A 20417-nucleotide genomic window follows, 5' to 3' on the forward strand; every position below is an offset into this window, starting at 1 on the left:
ACTAGATTATCTTTAAGGTCCCTTCCAATTCTAACCATTCTGTGATTCTGTTTATTTCTTCACAACAGATAATAACCAAGAGAGTCTTTAATCTCAAACTAAGACCTCATGGTTTTATATTAACTCTGAATACCTTTTCAACCAGACTCACAGATGTGAAAATCCTCAGAAGTCACGTCCTAGTGAGAAGGAAGGTCGTGATACAGAAAATGAACTGAAGTCTCCTGAATCAAAGTAACTTTCACACTTAAGTATAATCTTTCAAATGAGAAGAGAAAAAATAACCAGCCTTTTCGCACTGACCTGACGAAGGTTGATATAAACTGCATTCTGAAGAAACTCAGAGGCTTCCATGCTCCTCTTCTGTATTGCAAGGACTCTCACCGCCTTCACGCAGGCTTCCAGTTCAATCACACCAGCATTCTTGTACTTGAAGAGGGAGAAAATGAAAATAATATTGAAGTGTTGCACTTGTTAGATTTGATAAGTATTTCTGCTCAACGCATAAATCAGCTGTCACATCTTCCAAACCCAGCAATTCCTTCACGCTAGTGACTATACTGTTAAATTATCAAGATATGCCCAACCGAAAATTAAGGTGTCATCTAAAATGTTATTATGCAAAACCACAGGTTTCGGCCTCTTCGCTCACTTTTCTTATTTTGAGAGACAGCACAGCTTCAGTCTGAAAGTTCAGACGAGGAGAAAAATTGGCAATATTACTATCATTTTGGATAACCTCATATATATGGTGGGTGTGGGTGGTGTGTCTGCCACAAAGAAAGGAATTCTACCCACAAAGTGTAATAGGTATTCAAGCAGAAAGGTCAGGTTTACATTAATTCATCACCACCTAAAACTGTTCCATAACAGTAAGAATTATTTTTGCCTCTTCTACTAATTAGAAAATACACTATAAAGCACAGGAAACTGTACCAACAGAGCTTTAGTTTTAGTGAATCAATTTTTGCTTCAGTTAAAACAGTACCGCTGATGACAAGTGAATTACAAACCATTCTGAGTTTTCTAGTATCTATTTACAAAACATTTTCTGTAAATGACTGTTTCAGTTACTCCGCTTGCTTAAGAAAGGCAGGAGACAATGTAGATGTGCATTGATCTGTTTGAGCTTGGACAACAAACACAGGCCATTTTCTAGACAAACAATCTGATCTAGTTATTTCCTCAAACAAGACCAATTTTGGATATTTGAGTCTGCCCATCTCCCTGTCTCCTGCTGAAGTTAAACTCTGTCCAGGTAATTATGGAATTCATGGAACAGATCCTTCTGGATGCCATGCTTGGGCACATGGAGGACAGGGGGATGATTCAGGACAGCCAACATGGCTTTACTAGGGGCAAGTCCTGCCTGACTAACCTAGTGGCCTTCTATGATAAAGTGACTAGGTCAGTAGACAAGGGGCGACCTATGGATGTAATCTATCTGGACTTCTGTAAGGCCTTTGACACAGTTCCTCACAACGTTCTACTTGCCAAATTGGAGGGATACGGATTTGATGGGTGGACGGTTCGGTGGATAAGGAATTGGCTGAATGGTCGCACCCAGAGGGTGGTACTCAATGGCTTTAAGTCCAGATGGAGAGCAGTGACTAGTGGTGTCCCTCAAGGGTCCGTCCTGGGACCAGTACTGTTTAACATTTTTATCAAAGACATAGACAGAGGGATTGAAAGCACCATCAGCAAGTTTGCAGATGACACCAAGCTGTGTGGTGTTGTCGATACATCGGAGGGACGGGATGTCATTCAGAGGGACCTGGACAGGCTGGAGAGGTGGGCCCAGATGAACCTCATGAGGTTCAACAAAAGCAAGTGCAGGATTCTGCACCTGGGAAGAAACAATCCTCAGTATAAATACAGACTGGGGGATGAGGTATTAGAAAGCAGCCCTGAGGAAAGGGACTTGGGGGTGCTGATGGACGAGAAGCTGGACATGAGCAGGCAATGTGCTCTCGCAGCCCAGAAGGCCAATCACATCCTGGGCTGCATCAAAAGAAGTGTTGCCAGCAGATCCAGAGAGGTGATTCTGCCACTTTACTCTGCTCTGGTGAGACCTCACCTGGAGTACTGTGTGCAGGTCTGGAGCCCTCAATATAGAAAGGACATGGACCTGATGGAGCGGGTCCAGAGGAGGGCCACCAAAATGATCAGGGGGCTGGAGCACCTCTCCTATGAGGACAGGCTGAGGGAGCTGGGGTTGTTTAGCTTGGAGAAAAGGAGGCTCCGGGGAGACCTCATAGCGGCCTTCCAGTACCTGAGGGGGGCTACAGGAAGGCTGGGGAGGGTCTGTTTACAAAGGCCTGCAGCGACAGGACGAGGGGCAATGGTTTTAAGCTGGAGAAGGGGAGATTTAGATTGGATATTAGGAAAAAATTCTTTACCGTGAGGGTGGTGGAACACTGGAACAGGTTGCCCAGGGAGGTGGTTGAGGCCCCTTCCCTTGAGATATTCAAGGTGAAGCTCGACGAGGCCCTGGGCAACCTGGTCTAGTAGGAGGTGTCCCTGCTGACTGCGGGGAGGTCGGACTAGATGACCTTTGGAGGTCCCTTCCGGCCTGGACCAATCTATGAATCTATGAATCTACGAATTATCACGTATGAAATCTAATGAGGGAAATAAAGCTCAGAACAAAATGCAACAGTTACTCCACCTAAGCAGCTACACATTCCTCTCTTGCGTGTTTGTATCAGCAAAATCAAATCACTGGAGATTGAATCCATTTTAGAAGATGCTACAAAAGTTTCTTAATCTCAGTGATAACATAAAAAAAATATATAGTGCTGCTTCCTCAGCGTCAGAGCTAGGAGTTACTCTATCCGTAGGTCTCAGGCAAAAGCTAACTATGCTTTGTCTTGAACAGGTACAGAGCAGTCCCAAGACAAAGCTCTTTGTTATCTGCAAGTGAAGCTGCAGTGAAGCATTGTTATCACCTGCTGAGAGCATTATGTATATTATTATAATCAAAATATAAACATCCTGCCCTAAGTCCAATAATTTTATACTGCTAAAGAAATCCTACTCTTTTCAGATGAGCAACTTGCCTTTAAGGTAACATAAAAAGCTGAATGAATGTCGTTGTTGTTGAGACGGACAAACGACACGGACAGTAATCTTCAGCAGTTCAAGCAGTAACAGTCCCCCTTTATTAGCACACGTATATTCTTATATATTCTTTCTTAACACATGTGTTCTTTTACTATTGGTTACATATTGTTATAACAATATATCATTGGTTGTCTCTTGCAAAACATCAAAACTACTCCTTATCTTGTCAGTCCCCAGCTGGTACCTAAAAGTTGTTTTACTTCTCAGGATGTTTTCTACTCCCTTCTTTCTCAAGGATATACTTTAATCTCTGCAAGGTCAACTCCTGACTCCATTCCCACAATCAAGGGTTCCACGGACCCGCCGCAGTCCCCCACAAATGAATACTTGAGAATTATTTTTATATCGACGGATTCAAGTTTACCTGAATCTATCCCCAAAACTACCACCTTTTGCTGCTCCTGATCACAATTTAACTCACGCACACAATTTATCTTGTTTCATTTGGAGAGTCTCCTTTCAACAGACATGGAAATGCCACACCATATGTAGATAGTTTAGTCTAAAGAAACTTGCAATATCAAATGAGAAATACCTGAAATTAAGAAGTGCTAAAGCATAAATAGCTACACTGCAATTTAATTAAACTTATCTTTACTGTTGATGTGGATACTGAGCCACTGCTGTCACAGTATGAAGTAGTTTTTTTCTCTTCATGTTATGTGACCATTAAGCTACATTATGTCTTATGCTCTGAGCATCTGCACAAAAATCTAAAAAAAATTCTCCAGTAGAGCTGAAAACGATTTAATTTTTCAAAATCCTCTTGTAACAATGTTTGTCCTTCCCATTTCCTCCATGACCCCTACCTCTGCATACTCTAAATACTACCGTCCCTGAACAATCCTGCAAAATCGTATCCATCAGCAGCAACCTCTTCATCGACTCCTGAACTCCCCAGAGATAGTCCAGCAGGCACAGTAAGTAAACACTCAGCTTCCACAAAGCATAAAGGCATCACCGGAGTTGATGATGTGTTTATGGTCCTTAATACATACATGTAATAGTTAACAAACCTTCAAATATCTAACACTCCTGCTCAGAGTGCTTTAAAAATATAAGACAATTAATCCAAAACTACTGGCAGACACAGTAAATAGTTTACTCAGCACATTGTTGTTTGAGGTGCCATTGGCCAAAAATCTGAGATTCCCAAACTCGAAACCAAGCACTTAGTTGAGTAGTACAAATTATTCCTATTTCTTCCATTATTCTATGTTTTACAAGCTCTATGGCACATGCTTTAGAAGATCCTCTGAAACCAAAACCCCAGCAGTTCATTATTCAGCAGGTCAAGGGAGGTTATCCTGCCCCTCTGCCCTGGTGAGGCCCCATCTGGAGCACTGGGTCCAGTTCTGGGCTCCCCAGTTCAAGAAGGACAGGGGCTACAAAGATGATTAGGGGCCTGGAGCATCTCTCTTACAAGGAAAGGCTGCAGGACTTGGGTCTTTTTAGTCTGGAAAAGAGAAGGCTGAGTGGGGATCTGATCAAAGTCTACAAATACTTAAAGGGTGGGTGTCAGGAGGATGGGGCCAGTCTTTTTTCAGTGGTGCCCAGGGACAGGACAAGAGGAAATGGGCACAAACCTGTGCATAAGAAGTTCCACCTAAACATGAGGAGGAACTTCTTCACTTTGAGGGTGGCAGAGCCCTGGAAGAGGCTGCCCAGAGACGTGGTGGAGTCTCAGTCTCTGGAGATGTTCAAAACCCACCTGGACGCATTTCTGTGGAACCTGCTCTGGGTGGACCTGCTTTGGCAGGGGGTTTGGACTAGATGATCTCCAGAGGTCCCTTCCAACCCCATATCGATCTGTGATTAATCACAAGCACTTCAGTGAAATATCTTAAAAATGAGTATGATTACCTTGCCGTAGTAAGAAATGGCTTCTTTATATTTATCTATGATGTCTTCAGGGCTAAGGCAATTCTTGGCACGTCCTATCTCAGCGCTGGTATCTGCATTTATACCATTTGAAGTCAGCGCACCTAGAACAGAACAGGGTAGGAAATGAGCAGAAGGACTTTTAGCAAATACTAAATACCTAAGAAGAAGACTAGGATACACTGTGGCCTTGACCAAAGCACACACAAAAAGTACTTGCCCTACCTAGAAAATACTAGTTCTGTTTTATTATGCTATTTTAAAGAGTGCAAATGAAAAACGGATTAAATCATAAACCAGCAATCAGAAAGTAATCTTTCACTTAGTAAAAAACCAAATATATTCATAATGTTTTACACTTATCTCAATATTTAGACTATGACTCAAATATTAGATTGCTAAAATTAGATTATGGCCACATCTCAATAGGCAATTTTAATCTTTGGATTATTCCTTGTTCTACTTAAAAATTGCATTTCTAAAGCATACCTAAGAAAAAAAAAAGTGCATTTTTGTTCTAGTACCTAGTTTATTAAAAAAAAAAAGTGACCTTCTCCTTCAACTATTTAAAACAAGTACTTCTCTTCCCTGTGTCTAACCACAGAAAGCCAAGCGTTACATTGTAACAAAGGTCACCAAATCTGAGCCTTCGACATTAAAATAAATTTATCTGAGGCTCAGACAAAACAGTAAGAAATGGGTTTTCTTATATAACAAAGAAAGCAAGAGTCAGAAAGAGTCTTTACAGACATAAGACGTAAGAATTGGAAATAGAAGCCAAGGAAATCTGGGGTATTACAAAGAACATGAAAATTTTATTTCTAGAATTTAATTTTATTGCAGAGTTAACACCATAAAATTGAAAACATACAAAGGTTCGGCAAGGCTCTTTACCTTTTTACATGTTACTTAATCTGTAGGATTACATGCCTGAATTTATATGCTCCGAGAGGTTTCTCTACTAAGATGGCAAAGAAATCTTTGTGTTTCAGAGCTGGACTTAACTCTCAATAGACAGTTAAAAACTACTGTGAAAGATATTTCTAAATATATAGAGAGGAGTAGAAAGCATGTTAATTTACATGCTCAAATGCTAAAAGGACTTTTTTTTTTTTTTATTTATGTTTGTCAACCTTAAAGAATCATTCCAAGCACATCTATAGATTAACACCTTAGGGTTTTTATGTAAGTTAAGCATAAAATCTTTGTTAGTGACGACTGAAAGAGAACCATGACACTACAAGACTACATGGAACCATTCAGGTTTTGCGGTTAAAAACATAATTTAAGAATCCTCACTACTCATGAGAGGAAACAATCTTGATCAGAATTTACAGGGACACAATAATAGAACTACATAATTTCGTTTGTGCCAATTCCCCTTCAGTCTCTTCACTTCCTCAAGATTTATAGCCAAAAACTGAAGCATCAGGAAATCAGTACTAGTTTTGGCAAGTGGCACTAATTATCTATACAATGCAAAATATATGCAAGTAATAAAAGAAAAGACTTTGGAAACATGCATGAAAATAATGTACCTGGATCAATGAGAACTTCTTGTGCCCCTAAAAGGAGGAACAAAAATGATTTTTTTTTCAGCCTTAAATATAGCCAACAAAATAAGATCTTATAATGTTTTATAAGTAACATCAGGCTTGAACAAAATAAGATTTATTAGGATCATCATTGCTGTTTTGAAGGACTACCAATTATAACTCTAGTAGTCACCATATGTTAAATCTCATTTTGTTAAAAAACAAATGTAAAAATCCCATAAACTTGCAATGAATTCTGAGACATCAAAAAGAATTTAAGATTTTGCTGTGTTTAATTTAAAGCCATATTCTTTTTCTCCTTTTTCTTTATTGCTGTTTTCTTTGGCAAGTTTCCATCACATTCCACTTACTATAGGTTAGTATCAGGTCCTACAGCACTTAAATCTCCTTGTGGGAGCTCATTTAATCCACACAATACTCTAAAATAACATTTTTGAGTAATTTTATCCCTTTCAATTGTCATTAATTTCACTCCATCAAATTTTTCTGAATAATCGAGTCATGCCAATCGCGAAATACAGACTATTCACATAAAATAGTTGCCAAGAGTATTGCAAAGTTGGATTATGAGATATATAACGCCTTATTGCCCTAAATTTTGATAAAACATGGCAATAAAACTGTTAAGATCAAGGGTTAAGCAGCCAAAAACAGTTGCTTTACGAGCAAGACAGGACCTCCCTTCAGTTGATTTGCTCAGATTCCAGGGGAGTGAAGTAGAGATTTAGAGATAGATCAAATACTTCACTCCAACATTTCACTCAGGTGTCCTCACTTGGCTTGAAAAAAGAGGAAAGTCAGGTGACAAAATTAAGAGCTTTGCACTTTAAACAAATCAAACACAATAGAGAAATCCAAAACAGCTAGTAAGCTCAACATAAAGCAATCTAAACTCAATTTATTCAACATAAAAATCCCACAGTCAACAGACCACGGCCAGGTTCCTGGCCAACAGGAACCAAGCAACTCAAAATCTTTTATGCTGAAGGCTCCAGAGGGGAATCCAGCCGTTCAAGGGGACACAGCCTAAAGCTCTCCCCCTACAAACAAAAGGGTTTAGGGATGTGAGAAGTCACACTTCTTTAAGACATCGAAGTTCCCTTCACATGATGAGCAAGACACTGGAGTCCAAGGGCTCCTGGCAACAACCAAGAAAGAAACCTGTCCTTGGAGCAGGCAAGATTCCGTGCCTCCCTCCATCAGACAAATAGTTTAAACACTATGTTATCAACAAATTCCCTTCTGAATGAACTATTCCTATCAACAAAGTTTCAAAAGAAGTTGAAGGGCGCACCAACAAAAAAAAACCAGGCAACATTCTAATGGTTACAGACAGGTATGAAATATATTTCAATACTGCTTAGTAGGGAAAAAAAAAAACCCACCCCAAAAAAACCTCTTTAAGACTGCCCTCTTAAGCTTGTGCTCTATATTATACAAAGAGAGATAATACTAACGCCTCCCTCTCCAGAGATGCTTTTAAATAAAGCAGACACCACAACGTTTTTTGAGCAGGCAGGTCCTGTGCTGTAGCCTAAAAACGCCAACTGGTGGAAGTCCCGGGAGATTCAAGAGAAAGGTGTTTCTCTTGATCGGGTCTGGGGACAAAGGCAACCCCAAGAAACCCCAAGGCTGAAGTACAGGCACAAGAAGAGGTGAGATTCCAGGAACATCAGGAAGCAATAAAGGTAACTCTCACATCTGTATGTCTCACGAGTTGGAATGTCAGTTCCAAGTACAGCATCTCTTGATTTGCACAGAATTTGGAAACCCTTTTTTTCTGGCCTTATCCTACAGAAAGATGCACTGGAATTTATACCCCAGATTAAATACCATCCTCGCAAAATTAATTATAACAAAGTAGATGATAAACAAAGGTGCAGTTTGAAAAGTTTCTAAATGAAAGGCACTGCAGAGTCAAAAAAAGGAATTGAAAAGAAACTTTCAGAAAACCGTGTAGGAAAAAGACATCACGCCAATAGCCGTTGGGGAGACAGAGTTCCGCAGCTCAGATCTCAAAACACAAAGAGATCATAACTAGAGTTAGGGAACAATATCTAAAGGACCACGAAGTAACATTTTCATCTGGAAGGAATGATAAAAAAAAAAAAAACTATTATCTGTTTTTCTTCACATAAATGTTTGGGTGCATAGTCCTTTGTAAAATCTTATCACATGAAATTAAAACATTTATAGTATGACCACACTAACAAGTTTGCCAACTGCTAACAGTGACAGGACTTTGAATTACAAGACAATTTCTATACAGAAGCAGCAATAATCTACCCAAAATATTTTTCATTCAGTTATTCTGACAGCAGTGACTTATTTGTTACGTCATTTAGTAAGAAGGAGTATCCATTATAAATGAACGGATTGCAACACCTACCGGTAAATATTCATTGAAAAGTGGACAAAAGTTAGTAACTGTGTGAAATTATACCATAACAGCCAACAACAAACGCTGTCTGCATTTGGTCATGGGACCAAACGCACAGATTTTAGTGACCAGATATTATATGAAAAATTAGTATTCTTTCCTGAAGTAATTTTACTATCATGATTATCTGGTGTCAACACGCAGAGTTCGCAATAAACGTAATACAAAGCAAGTGCTTATTAAAATGTGATTTATAGATTAGTAAAGATGGGAGGGTTTTTTTTGTTTTTTTTTTAAGATTAATTCATTTTGATCACTTTGCACACAAGAGTACTTACACCAGCACTTAAACCCAGCTTCTGTTTGTTTCAGTCCTGTGGAAGAACCCGAGTGTATGCACAGAAACAGCTGTGCTGGGTTAGAACAAAGGCCTGTCTAACTTATAATAATTAATATATCTTTCTCCCACTACCCAAGCCAGCCTCTCCCAGAAGCCACAGAAGCTTTCAGGAGCCTTAACACCGTGTGGCAAGAGTTAAGTTATGCGGTTAAAGGCTCATCTCCACCAACACAAAGAAGCACAGAGGAACAGCGACAGTCAGGTGAACCCAACAACTTAATCAGAGACAACAGAGCTGTCTGGGGGTGAAACCCATCAGGATCAGTTACCGTGAGCAGCGCTGGATCACCTTACAGACGGACTGCCGGGGGTTACTGCCTACAGGGATATGGGACTTATTTTAGGATGTGGGGAAAGAACATCTTGGGATCGTACAAGATTTCTTATAGGATGTGTAGGGGATGAACCAAAGGCAGGGAAAAGGAGGCATGAAGGCAGTTTAGGGGAAGACAGAGGGATAAGGGGAGTGCACATAGGTCTAAGTACCAACAATTGGAATGGTACTGGGTCTCAGAGGCTTATAAATCCAGGTGCCAGTAACTGGTGAGAAGTGTCAATCCAGCAGCTAGCTGTCTGGACAGACTGAGTGACTGAGGCCAGCTACTGGATGGATCTATGCTACTTAAGAGGCTTTCATCCTGATCAGCCAGAGAGGGGCGCAGGATCAGAGCGCTGGTGCTGTCTGTGTTTATGAGCGCTGTGTTTTCTGGCTGTGTTTATATATGTTGTGTGTACACCTAGAGGGAACGCATCCTCAGCCTTACGACTGGCTGGGCCTGGGGACATGGAGCTGCATCAGCCTCGCCCCTATCACGCTACCAGATCCAGTAACTCCTAACAAGGAGTTCCACATTATACCTATAAACTGGATAAAGAATAATTCCTTTCATTTTCTTTTCCATTTGCTAGCTGTATTTGATGTCCTCTAGTTCATCTGTCAAAAGAACCTCTGATCCCTACCCATCCTCTTCCACGACATTCACCATATTATAGAGCTCTCACATTTCTCCTCAACCGTCTCTTTTGCCAAACCTTAGAGTTCCATCTTTGTAAAGAAACTATATCAAGATCATCTTTGTGGCCCATCTGCAACCTCATTTCAGCAGAAAAATGGGAGATAGGGAACACCCAACACCCTTATGAGCTGGGAAACTGAAATGGTGTGCAATATTCCAGATGCAGGTGAACCGCAGACTTAATTATATTTTCTATTTTTTTTTCTGTTACTCTCCTTATAATTCCCAGAAGAGTTTAAGGAGGCCACTTCTCAAAGAACGTCTACCATACCAATGTTAGTACAATCATCATATTAGTTATACAATCTGAGAGTTTAGAAAAAGCATACTAAATCTTAAAAAAATATGTTTTTTTATTGGTGGTTAACCAAATCTATTTATTAAATGTTGACTTTAAAATAGCAAAACACCTCTGACAAAACATCCCTAACTTATTCTGCTTAATATGTGCAGCTCTGCCACATCATATGTACTTTATGAAAACTGTCTGCATCTCCTCCAGCAAAATTCAAAGGAACACAGACACTATTAATAATGAGATTAAGAGATCAAAAGCTTTGCAACTCTACGCAAAGCACACACGTCAACATTAACACCAAAACAGCAGAAAAGCCATTAATGTAAAAGTCTTAAAAAGAAATACAATTCTCCCTCCCCACCCTCCTCCTTCAGTTTATCCAATCATCAGTATAATTTTACAGAGTTAGGAAGTAGGGAGGACATTTTCAGATGTTCAGTGGTGACCAACAGAATAAAAACGAAATCCCGTCGTTACCTGGTCTGTGCCTGTTGCCTGCCTCAGCGGAAAGAGAACCTCCTTGTGCCCTGCGAGATCCAACTTTACCTCCCGTACCACCCGGATAGTGATAGATGACTGATGCTGAGCATAACCCCTCGAGAGCAGCTGTAAAGAAAGAAACCAACAGATTAGCAGAGACACCTGCATGAATTGAAGGATCATGAAGTACAAAAACAAAGTATGCCTCAAATTGGAGATCTAGTGACAAAGGTCATGAAAAAGTCCAATAAAAGTCCTTTTTATCTGTTTTTACTGGTAAGGTTTACCCTCAGACCTCCCCAGTCCCCAAGACTACAAGCAGAGTTTGTAGGAGTACACAGTAGCCACAGCAGAGGAAGACAGACACAGGAAGCACTTACTCCAACTGGGCACAAATCACAGAATCACAGAATGATATGGGGTTGGAAGGGACCTCTGGAGATCATCTAGTCCAAACCCCCTGCCAAAGCAGGTCCTCCTAGAGCAGCTTGCACAGGAACGTGTCCAGGCGGGTTTTGAAATGTCTCCAGAGACGGAGACTCCACCACCTCTCTGGGCAGCCTGTTCCAGGGCTCTGCCACCCTCAAAGTAAAGAAGTTCCTCCTCATGTTTAGATGGAACTTCTCATGTTCAAGTTTTTATACACAAAACCCAGTAAGATGCATCCATGGATGCCAAGAGAGCTGGCCAACGTGAGGATCAACCTCAGCTCCCTGGCAAGGCTATAAAGAAAACCTTCTGGAAATCATTTCCAAACATATGAAGGACAAGAAGGTGACTGGGAACAGCAAACATTGGTTTACCAAGAATAAATCAGTACTTGGCAACCTCACTGCCTCCTATGATGAGATGATTAGCGGACAAAGGAGCAGCAGTGAATGTTATATATTTTGACTCCCGCAAAACCTTTGAACATGGTTTCCCATAGCATTTCACTGAATTTTTAGAGTTGGAAGGGACCATAGAGATCATCTAGTCCAACTCCCCTGCTGAAGCAGGATTGCCTAGAGCACATCACTCAGGACTCCATCCAGGCAGGTCTTGAAAATCTCCAAAGAAGGGGACTCCACAACCTCCCTGGGCAGCCTGTTCCAGGGCTCTGTCACCCTCACCGTGAAGAAAATATATATTACATATACGTTCTTTTATATATATATACACACACATATATATACATACCTATATATATATATATACACACACACACACACACACATATATATATACACACATTCTTATAGCCAAACTGATGAGAGAAGATTTGGATAGCTGGAGTATAAAACAGGTGGAAAATAGGGTGGATGGCCAGGCTCAAAGGATTGTAATCGGCAATACAAAGTCCAAATGGTTGTCAGTTACTAGTGGTGTCCCTTAGGAACCAATTCTGGGGACAATACTCTAACACCTTCATTAACAGCCTGGATTATTGCATAGAGCACACCCAGAAAATTCCCGGGTGATACCAAACTGGGGGGAAGAGAAGGGCAGATCTTCAATTCAGAGAGAACTTGACAGGCTGGAGACCTGGGCCAACAGGAACCTCATGCAGTTCAACAAAGTCTCATGCATCTCAGAAGGGATAACCCTATGCAGCAGAGCAGCCTGGGAGCTGACTGGCTGGAAAGCAGCTTTGGAGAAAAGAACCTGGGGGTCCTGGTGGACAAGTTAACAGCAGTTGGTAGTAGGCTCTTGCAATAAAGGTCGCCAACTGCATACTGGGCTGTAACAGCCACAGCGTAACCAGCCAGTGAAGGGGACTGGTTATTCCTCTCTATTCTGCATCTGAGACACCACATTTGGAGCAATGTGTGCGGCTTTGGGCTCCCCAGTACTAGAAAGACATTTAACATCCTGAGGCAGCGGAAGGCCATCGAAACGGCCTGGGGGCTGAAGCCCATGACATAGGAGAAGCAGAGACAACTGAGTATGTTCAGCCTTAAAGAGCAAGAGGGGAAGGGGAGATCTTATCGCTACTTTTAAAGACCCAGTGGGGAAAAAGAGATGGAGTCAGATGCTTCTCAGAGGTGCGGAGAGTGGATGAGGGTAAATGCAAGTTGACACAGGAAATTCTGCTTTTAATGTAGGATCAATTTGTGATTTGTTATCGGGTTTTTTTCAAGCTATGACCAGCAAAACGATAGAACAGGTTGCTCAGATTGTAGAACTTTCATCCTTAAATATATCTACAACTCAACTGGACAGGTCCCTGAGCAACCCGATTTAACTGGATGTGATATGAGCAGACTTGGGGACTTCCAGAGGTCACTTCCAATCCAAATTATTCTGTGTCTATAAGAATAATTTGGTAGTCCAACAGATGAGCTTTAAAATATTTTCATGCCCTGCAGAAGTACAAAAGTTCTCCTTTCCTGCTTGAAAAATCCTGAACCGTTTAACCTTTTGAAAGAGTAGAAGGAAAGAAGTGGAAAGTCAGAAGATGTTATGGTTTTCATAATATACAACGTACAGAGCCATTAGGAAGCTCAGTGGGTTTCCAAGGAGAATGAGAAAGCTAAAAGCAGAACTGTGAGACAGCAATTCTCCTTAAAGGGTATGAAACTGAGAAGCAGAAATTGTACTCCAAGATCACTTGTATGTATATCCCATCAAGAGAAAAAAGCAGGATGGAAAGAAAGAAAAGGAAAGGAGGACGGAAAAGTCAGGAAAAAAGTGAAGCCTAGGAACTAACGTGAAAGGAAGGAAGTTGCGCTAGTGAAAGTTAAACACTTGTGGCTTTGGCAGATATAAAGGCAAAAGATTTTTGCCAACAGTCCATAGTAGAAACCTCCAGACAGATTTTTGAGACATCCATACCATCCATTGAAAAATAAGTACCTTCCAGAGAAGCATTAAAAAGTTACATGCAATTTTTTTTTTAAGTACATGCTTTACTACAATAATACATTTTATGTTGTGGGTTTTCTTAAACACATTTATTTCTCATGTCTTATTAACTAAATTTTATTTTTACTTAATTCTTAGTCACACCTGATATTCAGATTTTTGGCCACCACAATCATTTTCATAACACAGAATAAAAGTTATAGAAGATAGTTTGATTTACTTGGTTTTAGCAACTAATTATTTGATTCACTGTCATCACTAGTACCTCCAAGCCACAGAAAGTCATTCACAGACCGCAGAAGTTCCACCGCCATGTGATAATGCACCAAGGAATCTTGTAACATGCCAGCTTGTAAACACAGGTCACCAACGTGTTTCCGCATCCGGCCTTGGCAACGCTTCTTATAGTGCCTGCAAAGTAAAAGGTACAATTTACAATTATTTATAGGAAATGCTTATTTGAGGTAATAAACATCTAAAGTCAATTTTCTTTCCTCCTTAGTAGTAGATCAACATTAATTTACTCTCTTTCTCGGAGCAAACATCCAGTATGAATTCTCACAAGCGTAATATGCAAAAGAACCAACAGTGTGAGGATATATTGAAAAAAAAGCACCGCATCATGTATTTTGGCTACAGAGCATTTACACAGATAGAGTCACATAAAACTAAAAGACTGCACTTCAGAGTGCCTTAACACCCTTGTCACGTGTGAAATAAAACAGAATCATAGACTAGCCCGGGTTGGATGGGACCTCAAAAGATCATCTTACTCAACCTCTCACGGGAGAAGGAGGCTAGACGAGATTATTGCATCTTGAGAACCTCCAAAGCAAGGTTCTTGTAGTCCTAGATGGATGTTGGGTTGCCTTTCCATAGACACTATGCTTTTTTGCTCTTAAGCACACCCAGAAGCTCATTATTAAGTCAGGGTGATCTCTTTTTCTGCCTTTTTCCTTTCCCTTGGTAGAGAATGGACTGTTCTTGTGCTTCCAGGAGGCTGCTCTTGAATTTCAACTCCCAGCACTCACAAGCTCTTTTGCCATGCTTCCCATAGAATCCCTCACAGCTGGGCCCTGAGCATATCGAAGTTGGCTCTTCTAAAATCCAGGGTCTTTGTCCTACTATCGGTCTTCAGAGTATTCAACAGAATCCTAAAATCCACAGTGTTGTGACTACTGTATCCAAGGCTATCACTGGTAGTTTTGTTGTCAAGTAAGTCATCTTTGTTTATAAGTAGTAAATCCAGCAATACGCTGTTCCTGGTCAGCACGTCCATCATCTGTAACAGGAAGCTGTCTTCAATGCATTCCAGGAACCTGATGAACAGCTTGTGCACCTCTGTGTTGTTTCCTCAACAAATGTCTGGGTAATGTGAAGTCACCCTTGAGGACCAGGTTCTGTTGGCCTGAGACTTCCTTGAACAGCTGAAGTAAGGTTTATGACTGGGAGGTCAGGAACATTATCTAACATAAGATCTCCCTTGGTGATGATCCCTCTAATCTTTATCCAAAGGCATTTGACAGAACTTTGGTAGACTCCATAGCTCACTTCCATATACTCAAAGTTATCTTTCACATCAAGCGCAACTCTATCCCCTTTTCTTCCCCTCCTATCTTTCTGAAAGAGTTTGTTGCTATCAATTGTGGTCTTCCAGTCAGGTGAGGTTTACCACCAAATTTCTGGGACTCCTATGACGTCATAACTCTCAGGGAACGGAGCCCTAGTTCCTCCTGTTTGTTGGCCAGACCGTGTGTATTGGTAGACATGCACTTGAGGTGGGTGGACTTAGGATTCTTGCCTTTGGAGAGGGTCGGGGAGCACGAGCCACTACTCTGGAAGGTGTGCTCATCCACCCTATTGCTTATGAACATGCACGTGTCACAGCTTTGGACACTATCCCCCCAAGTTCATTAGTTTAAAGCATGATTCACTAAGTCGACCAATTTTATAGAATCATAGAATGGTTTCTGTTGGAAGGGACCTTCAAGATCATCCAGTTCCAACCCCCCTGTCATGGGCAGGGACACCTCCCACCAGACCAAGTTGCTCAAGGCCCCATCCCCTCCAGGGATGGGGCATCCACAGCTTCTCTGGGCAACCTGGGCCAGTGCCTCACCACCCTCACAGCAAAGAATTTCTTCCTAGTATCTAGTCCAAATCTCCCCTCTTTCAATTTAAAACCATTACCCTCATCCTATTGCTACACTTCCTGACAAAGAGTCCCTCCCCATCTCTCCTGTAGGCCCCTTTCAGATACTGGAAGGCTGCTATAAGGTCTCCGCAGAGCCTTCTCTTCTCCAGGCTGAACAACCCCAGGTCTCTCAGCCTGTCTTCACAGGAGAGGTGCTCCAGCCCTCGGATCATCTTTGTGGCTCTCTGGTGGACCCGTTCCAACAGGTCCATGTCCTTCCTGTGTTGAGGACTCCAATTTGCTACCAAAGATTCTCCTTTCCTCTTTTACAATGGTAAATCTCATCTCCCTCCAACAGGATACAGTCATTGAAGTGCAACCACTGATCACAGACACCAAAGCCCTGGCAATGCCACCAACTAGGAACCGATCTGCATGATGTGTCGACTTCTGCCTGCACCCCATCTCTGACTGGCAAGAGAGAGAGGAAAACCATTTGTGCATCTGTCCCTACTCCACACTCCCAGACCCAACATGTCAACCATCACTTCAGGCAAGAAGTGACAGGGTTTCTCTTGCTACTCTTTTTTTTATATATTACAATAAATGGCAAAGCTCTTTCCTTTCCCAAACAAAATTAATCGCCAAGGCCAACGAAGTCCTACTGAAAATATTAAACAGACACTTTGGTACAACTGAAAAGGCAACTTGGGCAAAACCCCACGCAATAAATTCACTAACCTTAGTATTGAATATTTTTTAGTAAGTTGCAGGTAAAGAAATGTAGCAGATGTAAAGTAAAACACACCAGACTTTCAAAGCGCCTGATGATTTAAATCAGGGCTCAGAACAACGCTGCTCTCCTGAGCCCACCAGCGATTCTCCCGTTCTCCCTCCTGCAAAAGTGCTCCCTAGCAAGAATGTCCTTGCTCTACCTTATAAAGTTGCTTTCCTAGAGAAAAATTAAACCTAGGTATTTTATTCATTTATCTACATTACTGCAATACTATATCTTTTTGTTCTAACAATGTCTAAATATATAGAGCCATACAATTTCATTGTCCAAACTTCCACAAGAAAAAAAAATACCTTTTTTCTTTGGATGGTTTAAACTAAAATAAAAGCTACCTGAGAATGAAATTTTAATTAAAAGAATTCTGTAGATGTCATTCTTTATTGTATATGTTAAGTACTTTCAAAGAATCTGGTTAAAAGGGGGTTCCAAAAATGCAAAGAACAAGCCCAGATTGACTCTCACAGTTCTGTGTTTTTAGTTTTGAGTAGACGTAGTGATACTTTTTCAATTAAACTTAGCCCAACAGAATGTCCTAAACAAGATTACCTGGCATACCTGAACCTAACAACTTAAGAAATGAAAATAAAAGACCACACCACCAAAAAAATACCCCAAACCACACCACAGGGTAACATCCATTCTCCAGAGTTTTTAAGTATTTTTTCCAGATTGCATACGATTAAGTTCATAAATATGAGTCATACAGCAAAAGGAAAAGAAATGGTGCCAGACTCCTGAATCAGGACCTAATAGCAGAATCACTCCAGTCATACTGCCTCACCAACAGCTCTTCCTAATCAATACCTAATTTTGCTGAAGATTTATGCATATGGCAATATATGCAAAGTTTGAATGCATTTATTCGCTTAAACATCAATAAACATTGCTCATACAAAACACTTCTCTTTTTGAAACTCTCCTTATTTATAAACAAGTAGATAATTTATTCCTGGTAATGAAGAATTTTGCTCTTAATTATTCAACGACTGAATTCATTCCACCTACTTTTAGGGTCTGAAATGTGGTGCCAAGACAGGATCTATCTCCTTCAGTCCCTGCAAGCCTTCACCATCCTCCTGGAAAACATTTTCTCACTAATTATAGAGCAAGTTTGCACTGTACAAATGTATAAACTGTGTCTAAATTTAGCCCTCACAATTAAGTACAATGAATTCAGGCTTTTCTCCCCCTACCCTCATTACTGCAAGTGTGTCCACAAAGACAAAAGGTAAAGATTTCATTCAAATGAAACCCACTCTCCACAGACACCAAAACTTAATTTACTTTGTATTTGGGAAGCTTGTTTTGAAAAAAAGTTAATAACTACAATGTCAGGTCATTAAAACCGTGTCTAAGTGACTGCTTCTTCAATGCATACTGGGGTGCAAATTTAATGGAAAAAATCATACATGCATATATATATATATATAAGCATAAAATTATGATTATTCATTTTAATACCTAGCTAGTTTTCCTTCACAGCTTTACCTGAAGAATCTGACCACAAAGCTGAAAGTGAGAAGCTTATAAATATGTTCTAATTTATTTCTTATTAAAACACTTTAATTATTTTGGCTCTCTACTGCTTAATCCTAATCTATTTGATGACAGGAAGTCCACATAAATTAACTGCCACTTTATCCAAGATAAAGTGACAGCCTTTTTCTAGGTCTACTCCTTGTAGTACCCTACTGCTAAGAGCTGTTTCTATTTATTTTTCCTCTAGAAGATTATTTAAATCATTGAGCCTCAAGGACACACCCAAGTCTCACTCAAAGACACATCAGAAACCCCTTCCGGAGCGTGACCCACTCAGAAATATCCTCGGGGAAGGCAATTCCACGTAACACTGGACCACACATGGGATACTCCATAGCGTCAAGTCATCCAAACTCCTCTTCAGAAGGTCCTCTCCTCAACACACGTACACATACTGTTGGCTACAAAACTAGTTTAAAATCTTATTCTCTCAAGTTAGTTGCTTTAATTTGGTACCTAACACGCTCTTCATATTCTCTTCAGAATAATAACCACGATCATCGCCATCAGTGACCACGACTACTACTTCAAACTGGAAGACAACAAATCTGTTCCAGGAACCAAAAAGCACTACTCTACCCCATTTCCATTTCTACCTCACTTGCTGTATAGGATACACACTTTACCCTTTCGTCCCCAGCTCTTTTCTAGGATCCCAGGATAATTTTATGGAAAATTCAGAGCAACAGTATTATATTTCAAGACGATTTATTTTCGCTACAAACCATCCAGCAACAGGTTTGAAGGAATTTCTGGATCCTCAAAATGTCAAAAGTGGCTAAATTTAAAAAGAAGAAACATGCAAAATGAATTTGCAAAAGTATTCATGCAAAATGCTTCAACAAAAATTTCCATCAAATTCCGCCAATTCCCATGAGCATGCAGAACTATAGATATCACCAATCATAACATTATCCAGACTTAAAAGACACAGCTATGGCGTTTGATCGACTGCCAGAACTTTTGAATTTGGAAACCAAACACGGGCAGCAACAGCTTCATGGCTTTGGAGTTTAAAAAATAAAGCAAATTCCAGAGGCCAGCAGCCGCCTAAGCAAATTATGTGTGCCCTACAAAAAAATTCAGCATTGCTACCAAATATAATTGCTAAATGCACCAAAAGGGGTCAACCACAGTAGTAAGGCTCCAGGCAGCAATTATTTTTGTGTGTACTGAAAAATAAATATAAAAAGCAACACTAAAATATGCAATGAAGGCGGAGTGGAAAGGCAGTACATGGAAGAAAGCTAACTATTTTTAAATATACGCAATCACAGCCTACCTTTTTAGACCCAACAACAAACTCACAGGGCAGTATGAGAGAAGAAGGGGGGGAAAAAAAAAAAAGAAAGGAACAAAACAAAAATTAGAAAGACAGAGAACAGAAAGAAAATTAACACCCACATACACATACTGAGATATCATAAACTTTGATAAATCAGTGAACAAATCCCATCTACGATGTTGTGTAGAGAAAGATACATCTATCAATAGAGCCCTACTTTCGCATCACTCAGCGGTATTAAATGAATGCCTTACCAGTATTAAAAAAGAAAGAACCTAAGACACAAACTGATGCAAACAACATTAAAATGAGCTTATCCAAGCAGACTTATAATCATACACGAGTATGCGTTTGGGTTTTTTTGAGCTGAAAACAGAAATAAAATAGAAAGATTAAACAAATGGGATTTCTGGTATTTCTGGCAAGTATGTTTCCTAGTTTCAAGTTTGTAGGACCTTTGTATCGCCATGAAAATCTGCATTTCTATTCTTTCCAATCAGCCTCCCTACCTCTACAACCAACTACCAAGTTCAACTGGTTTCAGAAACTTTTCCAATTATCCTCAGCAGCCCTGTGACCATATAAATATTTTACCTAATTTACAGATGAAGAAACAGAAAGAAAAATTAACAGATTTGCCAGGATCACCTATTGGCTGAGTGCTCTAGGAATTAAACCAAGGTCA

General features: G+C 40.3%; 1 protein-coding gene across 1 annotated transcript in view; it reads right to left on the minus strand.

The window, feature by feature from the left end:
- TRAPPC9 (trafficking protein particle complex subunit 9) overlaps positions 1-20417 on the minus strand; it is a 489725-nt gene that overhangs the window by 464897 nt on the left and 4411 nt on the right. Inside the window, exons 2-6 of the mRNA XM_074144728.1 lie at positions 14244-14389; positions 11132-11260; positions 6543-6569; positions 4987-5108; positions 304-429 (exon numbers count right to left, since the gene is read on the minus strand). Coding sequence (XP_074000829.1) covers positions 304-429; positions 4987-5108; positions 6543-6569; positions 11132-11260; positions 14244-14389 — 550 coding nt within the window. The remainder of the gene's footprint in view (positions 1-303; positions 430-4986; positions 5109-6542; positions 6570-11131; positions 11261-14243; positions 14390-20417) is intronic.

Source organism: Numenius arquata, chromosome 3, assembly GCF_964106895.1.
Source record: "Numenius arquata chromosome 3, bNumArq3.hap1.1, whole genome shotgun sequence".
Taxonomy (NCBI): Eukaryota; Metazoa; Chordata; class Aves; order Charadriiformes; family Scolopacidae; genus Numenius; species Numenius arquata.